Here is an 18,030-nt window from a genome sequence, read left to right on the forward strand (position 1 = left end):
AAAAATGTTAAAGATAGGTTAATTCTAGGTCTTTATTTATATATATATATATATATATATATTCTACTATTACCCGAACTCCCTACTCCCCCCTCAACCCCCAAACTCTTTAATACTTAGACCACTTTTTATTCTTTTTTCTTTTTTAGAGAGTTTTAACTTTTTTCATCCGCTCCTAATAATAACTCTTTATTATTAGACTAAGACATCAATCGATTTTTGGTGTAAGTGAGGATTGAACCCCAGATCTCTTATTCAACCATTAGAGACTTTATTCGTTGAACTAATGGAACCCACAATACTTAGACCACTTGAACTAAAGAGTTCAGAGGTAATTTTAGGTCCTTTAAACAAGACTAAAAGAGATATTTGGTTAATTCAGTATTGATTGATTTTATGGTCAATGATTAGGATTCTGCCAATTGCCACTAGTTTGCGAGAGAAGTAAATGATGTAAATCTCTCATAAACCAGTTATTCCGAATCTCTAATAAGTGACTTACTAAAACTGATTTTATTAAAGGTTCAAACTTGGAAGATGTTGATACATGAGAATCTGATTTCCAAGTATAAGGTAAATTTGCATCACTAAAATATAAGGCAAGATTTAAATTTGCATAATTTTCTAATGCAAGACTGCAAGTAGGTGGGTTTAAGATTTTAATGCCCTATGTTATGAGGAATATATATATATATATATATATAGCTAACAAAGTCAGAAGAGAAGCCTATAAGGCAAACCATACCAAGGAACAGAAGATAGAAGTGTATACAAAATGGCAAGAGTTCATGAAAAAGATATCAGCATATATCCCTTTTTTTGAATATTTTAAGAACCATTTTGAGTGGCACAGAAAGTCTTGTGTCATATATATATTCCCTGCGGGATTAAGATCAGGTGCAATATATTGCACCTGATGCAACTCACCCACTTTCTCTCACAAATTTTTTTTTTTTTACATTTTTTACTTTTTAACTTTAACATTTTAACTCTCCTTTAATATATTTTATTTAATGGTTGAAATTGAAAGTTGCTTTTTCAACTTTCAATCTCAGCCATTGATTATAATTGCATCAAGTATTGCACCTGTGATGTAATCAAGGGCGGAGCTACTTGTATGAGTGGGGGGGCCACAAAAATTTTAAAAATACTTTAATACTATATATAACTATTTAACATTTTAATTATTAGCCTACAAAAATGGGACTTGGCCCCCCAAAATATTTGAGCTAGTCCAATGATGTTCTTAGAAAAGTTTTCCAATTGATCTAGTAGTTATAGGGAATATATGTTTTTTTTCCTCACATTTATTTATTTTTGTAAAATGTGTTTTTGTGTCTATTAAACTCTTGGATCTTTCATATCTTTGAATACTTCATTAGTTCAATTGAAATTTTTTTACTCACTTTGGTAGACAATTTGGTAACTTATATTAAAAATGAAAATTTTAAGAATTCACTATGAAAGATACTAAATTATTTGTGTGTATGGATGTATGTGTTTATGCGTATTTATGAAAGTTTGTATAAACTAATAAATTAGTATCATAAGTTGGCCCCCCAAAAAAAAATTTCTGGCTACGCCCCTGGATGTAATGTAAGAAAATTTTTAGTTTTTTTTTTTTTTTTTGGGGTTCAAAAGATGGACATGTAATATAAAACTAAACAGTTGTACAACAGTTCGAATAAGATTATATTAAGTTCGTTCAAAATCCTACATCTCCCAATATAAACAATCAAACAATGAGAGGAGACATGTATAAAAAGAATTTTCCATTGTTTGACAGTTACCCTTTTCAGTTAGTAAGCATGTTTGCACACATATGTGCTTCGGGTGCCTAACTTAGACTTCTCAGCTGCCGTGACTTTCCGACCAACTGCATGTAATCAATTAAATTAGAATATAAAATCTTGTAACTTGTAAGCAAGTTACATCCGAATATATATATATATATATATATATAGAAAATGTTGTAACTTGTAAAAGCAAGTTACATCCGAATATATATATATATATATATATATTTATTTAATTCAATTATTTCAGTAGTGGGATGAAAGATTTGAGTTCTGATTCTCCTCGTAAAAGAAAGGCAGAAATCACATTTTCGTTCCTACATTTTTAGGCAATTCTCACTTTGGTCCCTAGATTTTATTTTTACCGCTTTTAGTCCATAACTTGAAAAACGCTTCCCGTTTGGTCTTTGTCGTTACATCAAAGGCGGAAAATGCACACGTGACAAACGGCAAAATTAAAAAAATATTAAAAATATTTTATTTTATTTTAAAATAAAATAAAATTTTAGTTATCAATAATTTTAAAATAAAATAATTAAAAATTTTAGTTAAAAATAATTGTTCTTCATGTTCTTCCCCCAAGAACATGGTTGCCCAGAAATAAGAAATTCAAGATTTTCTTCTCTTTTATTTCATTTTCTTAGCATCCAAACAAGCAAAAACATATACAAAACCATGATCAAACTCAGATACTCTAACACAATCAACTAACAAAACCCAAAAGAAATCTGTCTCTAAGTTTCAAAGAAAATGGCCTCTAGAAGTCGTCAAAGATGAAATACAAAAACCAAACCAAAGCAAAACTGAATTGATCCCTTCTTTCACCAAACCCTAACCGCCGCCGCCATCGATCTCTTCTCTCTCCTCAAACTCGGATCTTCGATACCCAACACTCATAAGCTTCAATCTCAGCTAAGTTTTCTGTGTTTTGTGGGTTTTGATCTTTTTGGGTTACTGGGTCTCAATTTGTGGGTGTAGATATTTAGGTGTATGATTGTGGGTGTTGATATGCTTTTTTTGGATTTGAGGGTGTCAATTTGTGGTTGTGGTTGTCACTTTGTAGTGTGGACGTTGATCTACCAATGCACCGCATAGAACCGAGTCAAGGAACCGCACCGCTGGTAGGACTGAGCACTTGACCCAACCCGACCCGATAGGTTTTGGGTGGGTTTGAGAATATTCGGGTCGGTTTTTGGGTCTTATTTTCGGGTTATTGTCGGGTTCGGGTTGGTTTCGGGTCATATAAATACCCTAAGTCTGAACCCGATTTCTGTGTTTTTGAAAAAAAAAACCCTACGTTGGTCTCTCTCCAGTCTTCGCCTCCCTCATCTCTCTCTTTATTCCTCAAAGGCTTAAACCTCATCCTTACAAGCCAGTTTCAAGCTATTTGCTGCATTTGTCTCTATGTAAGTCATAGAATAAATAGCTAAACCTATTTCTTGTTAGCTCTGTTTCTTGTTAATATAGTTGGGTTTTTAATACTTTTGGATTTTGGGGTTTTTTTCTATGTGAATATCCTGTTTGGGTTTGATTTTCTTGCGTTTTGTGATGTGGGTTTGGCTTGAATCATTTTTTTTAAGGACCCATTTCGATTTTTTTTTTCCAGGTTTTTAACTAAAGAGCTCTTTTGCCTCTCTCTGGGGTTTCACTATTTTGCTTTATATAAAAAAAAAAATACGAAGTCCCTCTGATTTTGTTTTGTTTTATTTTGTTATTCTGTGTCTGACCAAACAGTGGTTAAATGGAGCAACCAGTTCTAGACAACATCATCAATCGGCTTCTAGAAGTCCGAGGTCGACCAGGCAAGCAGGTCCAACTCTCCGAGTCTGAGATCCGACAACTCTGTAGCACTTCTAGAGAGATTTTCTTGCAACAGCCTAACCTGTTGGACCTTCAAGCGCCTATCAAGATTTGTTTTCCAATACCCACTTTTTGTTTTTAGGTTTTATTTTCAAAATTTGGCTTTTTTTGATTTTTAGTTTGGGAAATTTGATGTGGGTTTGTTTTGATTGGTTCGTTTCTGGGATATTTGTGTGGAAATTTCTAACAGACCCAGTTGTGTTTGTGTTTTTATTTTTAATTTTTGGTTCAGTCTCTGTCTTAGGTGTGTTTCATTTGATTCTGTGTGTCTATTGTTGGACCCCATGAAGAATTTTGGTTGTCGAAGTTTAAAGCCCACTTGGGGTTTCATTTGATTATATGTTTAGTGATAACTGCTGTGATTGGATTGAGGTATTGGATCTTATAAACAGTGAAAACAAGGCTAACTAGTTCTTTCTTTGGTGGAAGTGCTATTGCTGGTTTTGTTGAAAGTTGCATATGAGAGAATACTAGGAACTATTGAGGATTTGACTTAACACTATTATTTCTTGCCTAGCATACAACCATGAAGAAAAACTCATCAATGAACATGATGGGTGTGTTTTCACTTGCTCCTTTGATGGTTCAGTGAAGATATTGTTGATTTTGTGTTTTTATTGTGTATATTCATTTAATAGTCATAAATGTGGCTTGCTAAGGAGATTTTAGCTTTTATTTTCTATTGTTAATAGCAAATTCAAATAGTTAAATAGTATGATTCTTTTTTAAATGATTTGATATTGGATTTTTTTATTTTTAATGAGAGATTATTATTGCAAAAAAGAATATAGTAACATTTAGTATAAAGGCTCATGGAAAATAAGCAGCAGAGGAGAAAAAAAAAAAAAAAAAAAACCCGAGACCCGACCCAAGACTCGGAAAACTGACCCGATTTCAGACCCGATTTTTCGGGTTGGGTCGGGTTTTAGGCGGTCAAACTCGATTTCTATCAGGTCGGGTTTCGGGTCACAGTAAACCCGACCCGACCCAATATCAGTCCTAACCGCTGGAGGCCAGAGAACCAACCTCTAGCGGTGATGAGCGGAGCTGACGAAGGGAGAACCGACTCATAAAAAATCTCTTTGGATTTTGGTGGCGTAACTCTATGATTCATCATTAAGATTCACCTTCTTGTAATGAAAGATGCGAAATAGACACCCAATGTCTAGTCCTCACCGATGTCTGGCTCAATGTCCTCGTTTCGCTAACTCTGGGTTGATAATAATATGTGGGACTACTTAAGTGGTTTGGGTTTTGTTAGTTGATTGTGTTAGAGTATCTGAGTTTGATCATGGTTTTGTATATGTTTTTGCTTGTTTGGATGCTAAGAAAATGAAATAAAAGAGAAGAAAATCTTGAATTTTTTATTTTCTAGGCAACCATGTTTTTGGGGGAAGAACATGAAGAACAATTATTTTTAACTAAAATTTTTAATATTTTTATTTTAAAATATTGATAACTAAAATTTTATTTTATTTTAAAATAAAATAAAATATTTTTAATATTTTTTTAATTCTGTGGTTTGCCATGTGTGCATTTTCCATCTCTGAAGTAACGATAGGGACCAAAACGAGAAGCGCTTTTCAGGAAAGGGACTAAAAGCTGTAAAAATAAAATTTAGGAATCAAAGTGGGATTCGCCTGAAAATGTAGGGACGAAAATGTGATTTCCGCCTAAAAGAAACTAGTCAATGCCATTAATTAAATTATAACTTCATAAGGGAAAATTATTAGGTACACTAGAGTATCATAAATGCGTACTCCTTCCTTTCACATGAATGGTAGGTCTTATCATGAATTTAATTAATGAGACTCACTATTCATGTGAGAAGAGGGAGTACGCATTTATGGTATTTCGGGAGTACACAGTAATTTTCCCTTCATAAGACTCTTGGCTAAACTCATTTATTTTTAAGCTATCGAATATCAATATTTTTTTTTTTAGAATTAATATATAACTGACTTATTGAAAAGTGACGCATTATGAGTAGGAGATAAACTTGTTAAGTTCGATAAAGAAAAACTAAACTTAATTATCTCTCATTATCAATTGCAAATTTCTTAATATTCATGTGTAGAAAGCTAGTGCCTTGACAATGTAACCAATTTACTGGAATCAAACTTCGCTATTAATTTACGCCAAACATTTACTTTAATTGGCCCAATTTTAGAAGTGATTTTTAAAGCTTCGGACAATTTAATTTATTTCTAATCTTAAATCCATAACAAAATATGCATATTGTATGTATATTCATAATTTACCCCAAAAAAAAAAAAAAAAAAATTCTCGTTTACCGTACGAAACAAAAATACTTTGAAAAATATGCATTTTTTTTTTTTTTTTATAATTAAATCTATTAAATGTTTCTTATTTTATGTTTGTATAAATATACTTCAACTTGACTTAATTTTAATACTTTCCTTGACAGTATCGTTTTTTCATTTTGTTAAATTGTGTCATAATATTCGACAATGAAATTTTCTAAGTCTACATATATATATTCCTCCACTTGAATGGAGTGAGTGACATCATTTTGCGCCTTTAGAAACGTCAAAATTAGATGAAAATTTTTAAATCAGTATGAAAAACTACAATAGGGAAGGCCTACTAGTCAAAAGTTAACTACTACCAGACAACATGCGATGTGGCATGAGGTGATATTGTGGTGTGCTGTTGTTATCTTCTAACGCATCATATGACATGGCTAGGGCAAATGTAGCTTGTGTGTATGGAAAAACGATGATTGGTGTGTGGGCAGTGCCAGGCATGTGAAAGTGCTTGAACTTTGCCAATGGCATGAGAGGTGGGTGGCGAAGCGAACATAACTTCTCGCCAGTGCGGCGTGTGCTATGGAGTTTTTTTTTGGGTGGTTCTGATGGCATTTTGTTTCATGTACTCAGATATTTCAAATGGTGTGGCTGCTGACTTGAACTGGGCAGCATCGATCGCTAGAAGGGGACACCTAAAAGGTGGAGGATGGTTCTCAAAACTAAGGCTTTGATACCATAAACAGATTGAATGGACGTAATCCTTTTATATATCTAAAATGTATGTAGGAGGCCTTTTGAGTAATGCTAGAGACACTTTTTCTCACACCAAAATTCATTTTATTTATGTGTTAACTTTTGATTAGATTTTAACACTTTCACATGAGTCCATCACATTTTTTAAAGATGTTGAAATTCAATTAAGAGTTGACATGCAAATAAAGTATCGATTTGGATGTGTCCTAGCATTACTATATAAGCCTAAGAACTTGGTGTACTATAGTATAACATGCAGTATTTAGTACTGTGGTGCTAGAACATTAACCCTAGACAATACAAGTGATTTTTTGGCTCTTGAACTTTTATTCTAACAGATATCTCTTTTAGAAACTTGAGACCCTCATTTTTTTTAATTGCTTTTGAGTTCTTCGGTTCAAATAAATTCTTTGAATCTTGATGAACTAACTAATGTTGCAATAATTTCATTTTGTTGCTTATCAATGAAACTCTAATTGCCTGTTGGCATCTTTTAGATAGACAGTTCTTTGGTACTATATATAGGCTTGGCTAGATTGGACTAATTTCAGAAAAATTTTTTTTTTTTTGAAGACAGTTATTGACTTATTTCAGAATTTTGTAGACAAGATTTTGATAAAAATTATACATAAAATACCTTAAAAACATGGTTGTAGAGCCAACCAGGTCGGGGTATTGCCGTCCCAGCCCAAAATAGAGCCTAGCCCAATCATCCTCATTGAGTACATAGCAAACCACTGGCTACCCAATCTGAGCCCAATCATGCTAGAAACAAACTTGTAAGCCCACGTTTCAGGGCATGAAAGCATTTAAGACTTAAGACTTAAGATCAATCCACACCCAAGATGAGAGAGAGGGAAGAAGCGTGAGAGAAAAGAGCTGTGAGAAGAGATAAAAATAGAGAGAGAAGAAATTATTTAAAAATAACAAATTTAATATTTTATTTAAAAGAAAATTTTGGTAACTTCTCTTAGCATTGAAAATTGTTTTGAAACAAAATAACCTCATGAGGATCACATTGACATATAGGGAGGTTAACGACAATTATATTTAATGGTACTAGACAGAAGGATGAAATTGACATATATTTTCGTAATTTAAGGATAAAATTTAGTTAACTTGAAAGATAAATTTAAGTTAAAAAAATGAATTGAAGTTAAGGTTGTATTTTTACGCTATTATATTCATAAAGGACATACATTTGGATTTCTGGTATATGTTGTGGTTTGTCTAATTCAATAGGATATTCACGAGTACTTTGACCTCTCGAGTTCAACACAAGTGAAAGTGAAAGGAAATGGGCTTTCTAAAGAGGAAAATAGAAGGTGTTTTAATAACGTGGTTTACTGATTTAGTTAAATAATTACGTATTTAACTTAGCCAAATTTTAAAAGGAGAATCCTAGATACAGGACATAAGCACTACAAAACGCGGGAGCCTTGGGCCGCGTTTTTTAAGCCGTGGCTATAAAAAACGCGGCCCAAGATAGACTGAAGCCACGTTTCATAAAAACGGGGCCATAGACGGGTTCTTAGGCCGCGTTTTTTAAGCGGGGCCATAGACAGGTTCTTAGGCCGCGTTTTTTTGAGCTAAAAATGCGGCCTAAGGACCTCCGTATTTTATTTTTTGGCAAACTTTTTTTTTTTCTTTTCCTTAACTGTGGCCGCATTTTAAAAACGGGGCCACAACCTTAGGCCGCGTTTTAAACGCGGCTATAGGACCTGGTCTTGGGCCGCGGTTAAAAAGTGTGGCCATAGGACCGTGAGTCCTATAGTCACAGGTTTTAGGCCACACTAGAAAGCGTGGCCTAAAAAAACGCGGTTATAGGCTATAGCCACGTTTTTTTGACATATGGCCACGTTTTAAAAACGCGGCCATAGAACATTTTTTTTGTAGTGAAGGTACATTAAGTTATTTATAGGGGGAAAAATTCTTAGATATTCTCAGAGTACAAAGAAATATTGCTCTATTCTTTTACATTCACGATAGACTCCACCATAAATTTAACTAGTCGCAAACCCGTGCGATGCACGAGTAACTTTTAACTCAAAATGTTAACATGTTCAAGTTTAAATATTTATCTAATTTCAACTATTTTAAAGTTAAATCGTCTCCAATATGAAATGGAGAGAAAGTAATTAAACATCTCGTATGACAAATTGTCAAAATTTTAAACGTCTTTAAAAATGAGAAACATCCAAATTTTATATAGTAATATATTACATAGTCACTAACCCGTGTGATGCACGGGATTGTTTTTGTTAAATATTAGCATTGATACACCATGTTGAATATGCTAGTATAGATGCGGAAGCGAAAGCATAAAGTATAAAACACAATAACACACTAGGGTTACGTGGTTTAGCCTAACGGCCTACATCCACGGAGGAAACCCTAAAGGGCTACATTAATAATATATTAGAATGTAGTACAAATCCTGTGTTACAATGAATCATAACATGTGTATATATAGTAGACTAAACCCTAGACTAATAGACTTCTAGTACAAGTAGGAGACTTGACTTGCACACAAAGTAGAATTAGGCTTGGGCCTATGCTAATGGGCTAATATATCTCTAACACCCCCTCTCAAACTCAAGATGGAAGCTTGATGAAATCTTGAGATTTGATAAGGTTGAAAAGATTCCTTAAATGAAGTTTGGCTCTGTAACGGTAGTTTGACAAAAGCAATGGTCTTGCAGTGTTGATGCGACTTCTAATGGTGGCTTGACTATACCGGAGAGTTTTGACGGCAGTAGTAGGAAGCCAAAGAAGATGAACGCAGCGAAAAAAAAACACCGAGGAAGACAAAGATTGCTCTTAAATATACCGCAAGGACAGAAAACCATGGCCACAAGAAGGTGGCTCTGATACCATGTTAAATATTAGCATTGATACACCATGTTGAATATGCTAGTATAGATGCGGAAGCGAAAGCATAAAGTATAAAACACAATAACACACGAGGGTTACGTGGTTCAGCCTAACGGCCTACATCCACGGAGGAAACCCTAAAGGGCTACATCCACGGAGGAAACCCTAAAGGGCTACATCCACGGAGGAAACCCTAAAGGGCTACATTAATAATATATTAGAATGTAGTACAAATCCTGTGTTACAATGAATCATAACATGTGTATATATAGTAGACTAAACCCTAGACTAATAGACTTCTAGTACAAGTAGGAGACTTGACTTGCACACAAAGTAGAATTAGGCTTGGGCCTATGCTAATGGGTTAATATATCTCTAACAGTTTTAAATCAAATGTTAACATGTTCAGGTTTAAACATTTCTCTAATTTTAATTATTGAAAGCTAAATTAACTCTAATATAAGATGAAACATGTAATTATGATGAAACTATCAAAATATTACACATAAGATAAATACAAATATTATGAAGTAATATATTACAATAATCATAATGTGCTCTTACATTTGGTTGAATAAGCATTACAAAAGAACCAGTAAATAGAATAAATATACAATCATGCTTACATCTTCAAGCTTTATCCAATGCTTTTCAAGAATCTATTTCCTCCCTTTCTTAGGCTGTTCTCTTTTCTCAACTTCTTCAAGCTACTTTATTTTTTGCCAAATTAGTATCAAGTATAACACCAAATTATACCAATTCATCAAAGATTTACAATGTATAACCAAACACTCTTAATGTCAATAAATTTCATAATAACCCCACCCCAACTATTGAATTATTAAAAAAGTTCAATACGTCTATAATCTTCATGAAAATAAGTATTCCATTGGTTTTCATCATGAAATTCAAAAATAAATAACAAAATAGATTGTTTACACACAAAAAGGTATTATCTTTTTGTGAAACATTTTTAAATTGTACCTATATGGTTTTATTCAAAAATTAAGAATACAAAAGCCACAAATCTAGATATTTATGGCATTTAGTTCAAGTGCCAAACCAAAACTAAAGGCATGCCTAAGTACCGTTCACAAAGGCTTTGTGGCATTGCACAATGTAGGGATGTGTGATTAAATAATGCATATATATTTGTATGCTTCAATAAGTTGCAAGGGTACCAAACAACAATGATTTATGAACAACACACTTGGTTGCATTCTAGCAGCAGTAGTAGCAGGAGTAGTATTAGTAGTTGTAGCTCTAACAAACTAAAAGTACAATACACATTCACACACCAAATATTTAAAACATTAAATACAAGGCCCTACAGATGGCACAACAGCCCACATATTTGGTATGAAAAATGCTTCTATATGGAGAAAATGTCATCTGATAATTCACCTATTTTTAACTTCCAAACTGTGCATTGGAAGATGGAAATTAGGTATTACAGCTGCTTGTGGAGACCTACACTTTGCGTTCCTACCTCATAGCAACAGAGAAAATGAAATTGGCAAAACAGAGTTTTTGGCAAGAAGACTTGGCCCCTTTCTCAAGTTTCATCATTTGCTTAATTACTTGGAAAAAATAGAAAGAAAACTAAACTAATGTTCCTTCTTTAATTTTCGCTTCCTTCGTTTTCTCAACAACCAAACAAATCAAGAAAGGATCACATAACAGATCTACATTCTACAACCACATATCCATTCCATGAATTCAATTCTGCTGAAAGAAACAAACAAAAAAACACATTCTTTATCCTCAAAGAGAAAATTAAACAAAAGCATAAGAACATCGAATCACAAATTGAAACAAAGAAGAGAGAGAGAGCGAGAGAGAGAGAGAGAGAGAGATAATACCTTAGCAAGATTGACATAGAAGAAGAGTGGTTTCTTGGTGTTGGAAACCTGAATTCGATTCCTCTTCTGAAGCTCAGTGGGTGCAGTTGATTGAATTTGCTAAAATATGAAAGAGAGAGCAATGCAGCCAATAATTGAAAATAGCACTACTGGCTCCAAACCCATCAATCTATGCTAATCACTCCCAAACGTAGCCCTAAATCATACTTAACAGCCAAAACCAATAGAACAAAACCCAAAATCAAAACCACAAATTTACTCCAGATAAAGAGAATAGGTAAGGGGGAAAACCTAAAATTAAAATAAAAACCCAATTGCATTCTAATCTATAATCTTGGGATCCAATTCAACAATCTTACAATTATTCAATCTTCCTCTAAATATTTACTCAGAATAAAACAACCCCCAAGTTGCTAACACAAGCTTGACAATTGAATTCACCAACATAACCATCATATCATAAATGCAAATATCTTAATAACGTGATCCAACATCAAATTCCACACGGCATTGCTTCAAAGTACAAAAAAAAAAAAAAAAAAAAAAACCTAATTACCCACAAACTGACCTGATGGTATCCAGGCGATAAGCCATAAACAGTTTGAAACACATTATCACAATTCTCAACGGGCAACATCGGCACAAGCTGAGCCCACCTTCACAAAAACAAAAGCACTTCCAATTAAGCACTTTTTCAATAAGTAAAAACTAAACTAAACTAATAGAATTCTATAACAATCAAATAAAAAGTGAAAAAATAAAACCAAAATAAAATCAGAGACTCACTGAGTGAAAGAGCCACAAAGAAAAACACTGTTTCCACCATGTCTCCAAACGAACCGCATTGGGATTAACACTGTGCCCGGAACTGCGGCTTCTTCCGGCACAGAATTCATGTTCGGCGAAAACATTTACCCCTGAATTTTTCAACAAATCAACTTTCTTCTTCTTCTTCTTCTTGCCTTTTTTTTTTTTTTTTTTTTTTTTAACACCCCGCTCGCTTTATCTATTTACCATAACAAAACCCAAAAAAAAAAAAAAAATCAAAGCAAATTCGCTGCAATTCAGTACAATCCCTAAAAAATACAATAACCAAACCCTAAAAAAGTTCAAAATTTTTCAAAAGAATGAAAAACCCCAATCACTGCCTGAGGCTCAGTGGGTGCAGTTGATTGAATTTGCTAAAATGTGAAAGAGAGAGCAATGCAGCCAATAATTGAAAATAGCACTACCGGCTCCAAACCCATCAATCTATGCTAATCACTCCCAAACGTAGCCCTAAATCATACTTAACAGCCAAAACCAATAGAACTAAACCTAAAATCAAAACCACAAATTTACTCCAGATAAAGAGAATAGGTAAGGGGGAAAACCTAAAATTAAAATAAAAACCCAAACGTAGCCCTAAATCATACTTAATAGCCAAAACCAATAGAACAAAACCCAAAATCAAAACCACAAATTTACTCCAGATAAAGAGAATAGGTAAGGGGGAAAACCTAAAATTAAAATAAAAACATCACTAACCATTCTTTAAAATGCCAAGAGATGAAGCCCATGTAGAATTTGATCTTCCATAGGGTTTCCCTAGGTTCAACAAAGCCAACATCGTTCAAATCCTCAGTAGACTGCCTTTCCGTGGTGGCGGCAATCCGTGGTGGTAGCAATTTGTGGCGGTGGCGGTGACGATGGGAGAATCTGAGTTTTGGGTTTTGATTTTGGAGGAAGGAAAGGGTGAGTTTTGGGTTTAGGGGAAGGAGAAGTTTGCGTCTGAGAAGAGAAGAGAGAGGTATCGGTTTTTGTAAGGTTTTGTAACGTGTATTTGGTTAAGAAAAATTAGATTTATTTTAAATCAAATTTAATAAATTTAAAAAATAGAAAAAAAAATGCTGACGTGGAAAATTGTGGAAGCTTCAAAAGTTTCGGTTTTATATATATATATAGATGAATGAACCCTATTATAAATGTGAGAGGAAGAAATATCATTCTTGATGCTCAAAGAGTACTTAAAAATTACTCATTTATAGCATGCTCCAAATATAAAAACCATTCGCTTAAACTACTCATAAGAAAATAAGTAATGGTTTCTAATAATTAGAGGTAGGGATGGCAATGGGGCGGGGCGGGGCCAAAAGATGGGGTCTTTGTCCCTGCCCCGCATGGTTTTGTCTTATCCCATCCTTGCTTGCCTCGCATGACGAGAAAAACTTTCTAACCCCATCCCCTCCCATTGGGATCCCATGAAGTCTCACCCCATCTTGTAAAACTCTAATTTTTGTTAATTTGCTTTACAACTAGTACAATTTTTTTAATGAAACTTATTTCATTAATAAAAATATGCTTGAAATTACAACTAAATTTATCCCATTAAATCAAATCAATTTTTAGAAAAAAATTAAATAATATATCCAAGCGTTTAACAAGATAATCACAAAAAAAAAAAATCTCATAGTATAACACATAACAAAATAAAGGCAGAGAACTACATTGGGTAGAATAAAATAAGTTAATATTGATATATTTGTTTAAATAGTAGGGTTTTAGGGTATGAAAAATTTACAATTATAATCTTTAGCAACGCTGGGCGGGGCGGGGCGGGGCGGGGCGGGACGGGATGGGACGGGTCTAAAAAGTCTAAACCCATCCCCGCTCCGCCCTGTGGTGCGGGACTAAAATCTTGCCCCATCTCCGCCCCACCATATTTGAGGAGTGGAAAAAACCCGTGTGGGGCAAAGTGGGGAGGAGCGAGTTAAGCGGAGCGGGACAAAATTACCATCCCTAATTAGAGGTGAAGGATTAAAATCTTTGACATTTTTGTTGTGGACTGTTCAAATTACAATAGATCATCTAAAGCGAAACGAGGTAGTTTGGGATGTTGGCACCGAAAAAAATTGTGGTGAAGGCAGTGCCACCCCGGCCCACCATGGATGATGGAGTCTTGTATTGCACTCAAAGTAAAAATAGGACGACCACGACAATGCTCAACTAATCCAAAAAAGTACCACAGTGCGTGGGTTATGATTAATGAAGTGACTCATATATTGTAGGCGAGCTATAACTTTTCGTAACTTGTAGTTGTCACTATTTGCTGTGAAGTCAGGCTTATGACTGCATGCGCAAAGGTTGTGGAAGCTGTATAACTCTCGTCTATATTTATAGTTTTATACTATTATTTGAGGGACTTTTCTTATTTGGACTGAATTTTTTTTATTCTAAAATATCCTCACTAGCCTAAGTAGAAGTAGTGACAAAACTAAAGGATAGTCTGATAAAAATACATGTCTAACTTGCGACAAGTGTCTTGCATTTATAATTTACTCCAATGTTTACAGGTTTAAATATACCCTATTTGGACTAAGGAATAATTATTGTGCTAAATATGTATATATGTGCAACTAACACAATTATTTTTTTGTCTATTTTAATGCAGAAATGAGTTTGGAAAATGCACCTATAACTCATACCGATGACTTAGAACGTCGTCGAGAACTTCAGAGATATTATGATTGACGTAGTAGACAAATAGAAGACAATGAAAGTAGACAAATTCAATTGGTAAGACGTCGTGCCAATAATGCAAGATGAAGATAACAAACTTTGGGTGGTGATATTACTTTAGTGGGAAGTCTAGCAAATTTAAATGAAGACGTTGTGCATTCTAATTCAACATCATCATGTGTATCACTAATACCACCTAATCACGAGGCTACACCAAGTTGTTGCCTTACACACATCATAACTTGGCGCAAAATATGCCAGTTGAGCGAAATGCTATGCAAGAAACTAATGGTGAGATCATAATTTTGTACCTTTTAAAAAATATTCATTGGTTGGACTATGATTATTTTGGGGAAAATTATAAATTTTGGCATGTTAATTTTTTTTTTTTTTAATAAACGGTATGGGGAGGATTTTTGTTCCTGGCCCGCACAAGCAGTTTGTCCGCTTTGGGACAAGCCCGCATGGTTTTGTTCTCAAGTGACATGGAAAGACTTTGAGTGCAGTCCCACATCGACAAGAGAAGTGCCCCACCAATGCCTTATAAGCTTGAGCCCAAGGCATGAGTGCACCACTACTACTTATAAGGCATGGGTGGGGCGCTTCTCTTATCGATGTGGGACTACACTCAAAGTCTTCCCATGTCACTTGAAATTAAAAATCATCCATCACATTTTGAGTATTTCATTTTATACTCCATCAATGACATAACTTGTCACACATTCAATTTTCTTTTCTTATAAAATAACTAAAGTTTAAAATGAAAAAAAAAAAAAAAAAAAATCAGACACATGACATATATCACAATTGGAAAATAAAGTGAGAGTCTAGGGATGGCAATGGGGCGGGGCGGGGCGGGGCCGAAGGATGGGGTCTTCGTCCCCGCCCCGCCCTGCATGACGGGAAATACTTTTTCACCCCATCCCCGCTCCTTGGGGCCCCACGAAGTCCCGCCCCACCCCGTAAAACTCTACTTTTTGTTAATTTGCCCTACAACTAGTACAATTTTTTTTTTAATGAAACTTATTTCATTAATAAAAATATACTTGAAATTACAACTAAATTTATCCCATCAAATCAAATCAATTTTTAGAAAAAATTGAATAATATATCCAAGTGTTTAACAAGACAATCATTAAAAATAAATAAATAAATAAAAATCTCATAGTATAACACATAACAAAATAAAGACAGAGAATCACATTTGGTAGAATAAAATATGATAATATTAATATGTTTGTTTAAATAGTAGCGTTTTAGGGTATGAAAAATTTACAATTATAACCTTTAGTAACGCGGGGCGGGGTGGGGACTGGGAGGAGCGGGGACGGGGTGGGTCTAAAAAGCCTAAACCCTCCCCGCCCCGCCCCATGGTGCGGGGCTAAAATCTTGCCCCATCCCCGCCCCACTGCCTTTGCGGGGCAGGGAAAACCCGCGCGGGGCGAAGCGGGGAGGGGCGGGGAAAAATTGCCATCCCTAAGTGAGACACTAAATATAAGATAGGATTTCTATTCAGATTTTAATAATATTTTTTAGATGTTTACATAGACTTTTTAAACAATAATGAAGCACTGTTCACTTATAATTTCAACTCACATACCAAAAGAAGCTCACCATAAAATGAACTCTTCTTACCGGTTCCTAATAAATAAAATAAAATGAACGCGTGACCTTAACATTAGTATAGTTTCGGCTATCAATAAACCAAGCTGTACGTAATTTCAATGCCAATTTAGTTACTAGTATTGGAATAGAATTGTATGAAGGGATAAATTTTTTCAGTTGTGATATTTATTTTATATAGGAGAAGAATAAATTAATCAAAAAATTCGTGAATAAGAAAATGAACCAAATTAACTTGAACACAATCTAATTTGATAATAAATTTGAGTTCGGTTCATATTTAAAATAAAATTAGATGATCTATCAAAAAATATATAAATAAATAAATAAATAAAATTAGATGAATAATCACTCATTTTTAATAACCAACTCAGCTTGTTTACAACTCTAAATTGCAGTAGCATTTCTTTCGACATGTAATGATACAAAGTGTACTGAAACTCCATGCCAGAGACAACAAAGATAAATTTATTGAACTGAAGGAGGTAAAACAGCATTAATCCAAGGGAATTTAGATTTAGAACTAACATTCTGAAATTGACATAGGACTCACAATCACCATACTTATTTATTAATATTCATAAAGGTCAAAAGCTTTATAATTTAAATATTCCTCTTTCTTTTCAGTCTTAAAGAAAACTACGTGACTTCATTTTCCATGACCACTTCCAGACCCAGAGCCATAGCCACGGCCTTCACCATAACCAGAACCTTGACCAGAGCCACTTCCTCTACCAGAACCCTCACCACGACCCTCACCGTAACCCTCACCAGAGCCTGATCCACCTCCTCGGTTGCCTCCTGATCCTGACCCGGCTCTAGACCCAGCATATGAACCTGCTTCTGACCCTGCACCAGATGAGCCTGACCCAGAACCTGATCCTGAGGCAGAAGCTGAACCTGACCCTGAACTAGACCCAGACCCAGAACCTGATCCTGAACCAGCACCAGAGCCTGCACCACTTCCTCCTCCTAGACCAATCCCTATTCCTGCGCCAATACCAACTCCAATGCCACCAAGGTCCAACCCTAGGTCCTTTCTTGCCACTCGGCTTTCTGAAACCATAACAAAGGTTGAAATAAGCAAAGCAGCAAGACAAAAGCACTTCAAACTACCCATTATAGAACCCAACTAGCTTGCCCAAAGAACCAAGAATATCAAACGAGGTTTTGGAACACAAAGCAATAAAGAGCGTGTGTGTGTGTATACTAATTATTGACGCTGAGAAACGCAGCTATTTATAGTTGTAGTCGGAGATAGTGAGGCTGCAGGTGGACCATGTGATTGTGAAGTGGGAAATCACGTAGACGAGGCAAGAAGAAGTGGAAGTACATGTGTCTTTGCCTTATCATTTGGGATTGTGATGTGGGACATTCTTTTGGAATGTGGGTTGAACTAAGTTAGTGGATGATAAAGGCTGAGAGTTTTCAAGTGGGAATTTCTTTCCAGGATCTGTGGTTGGAAACCTTATTATGATTACAATCGTGCATGTT

At 34.8% G+C, this 18,030-nt stretch overlaps 1 protein-coding gene across 1 annotated transcript; it reads right to left on the bottom strand.

Annotated features, from left to right (window-relative positions):
- Positions 1-16,988: 16,988 nt before the first annotated feature.
- Positions 16,989-17,757, bottom strand: LOC126715705 (glycine-rich protein 5-like). The gene has a single exon (XM_050416454.1). It carries the CDS (start codon positions 17,654-17,656, stop codon positions 17,186-17,188), a length of 471 nt encoding a protein of 156 aa, XP_050272411.1. The 5' UTR covers positions 17,657-17,757; the 3' UTR covers positions 16,989-17,185.
- Between the last annotated feature and the right edge of the window lie 273 nt (positions 17,758-18,030).

Source organism: Quercus robur, chromosome 2 (genome assembly GCF_932294415.1).
Source record: "Quercus robur chromosome 2, dhQueRobu3.1, whole genome shotgun sequence".
Taxonomy (NCBI): Eukaryota; Viridiplantae; Streptophyta; class Magnoliopsida; order Fagales; family Fagaceae; genus Quercus; species Quercus robur.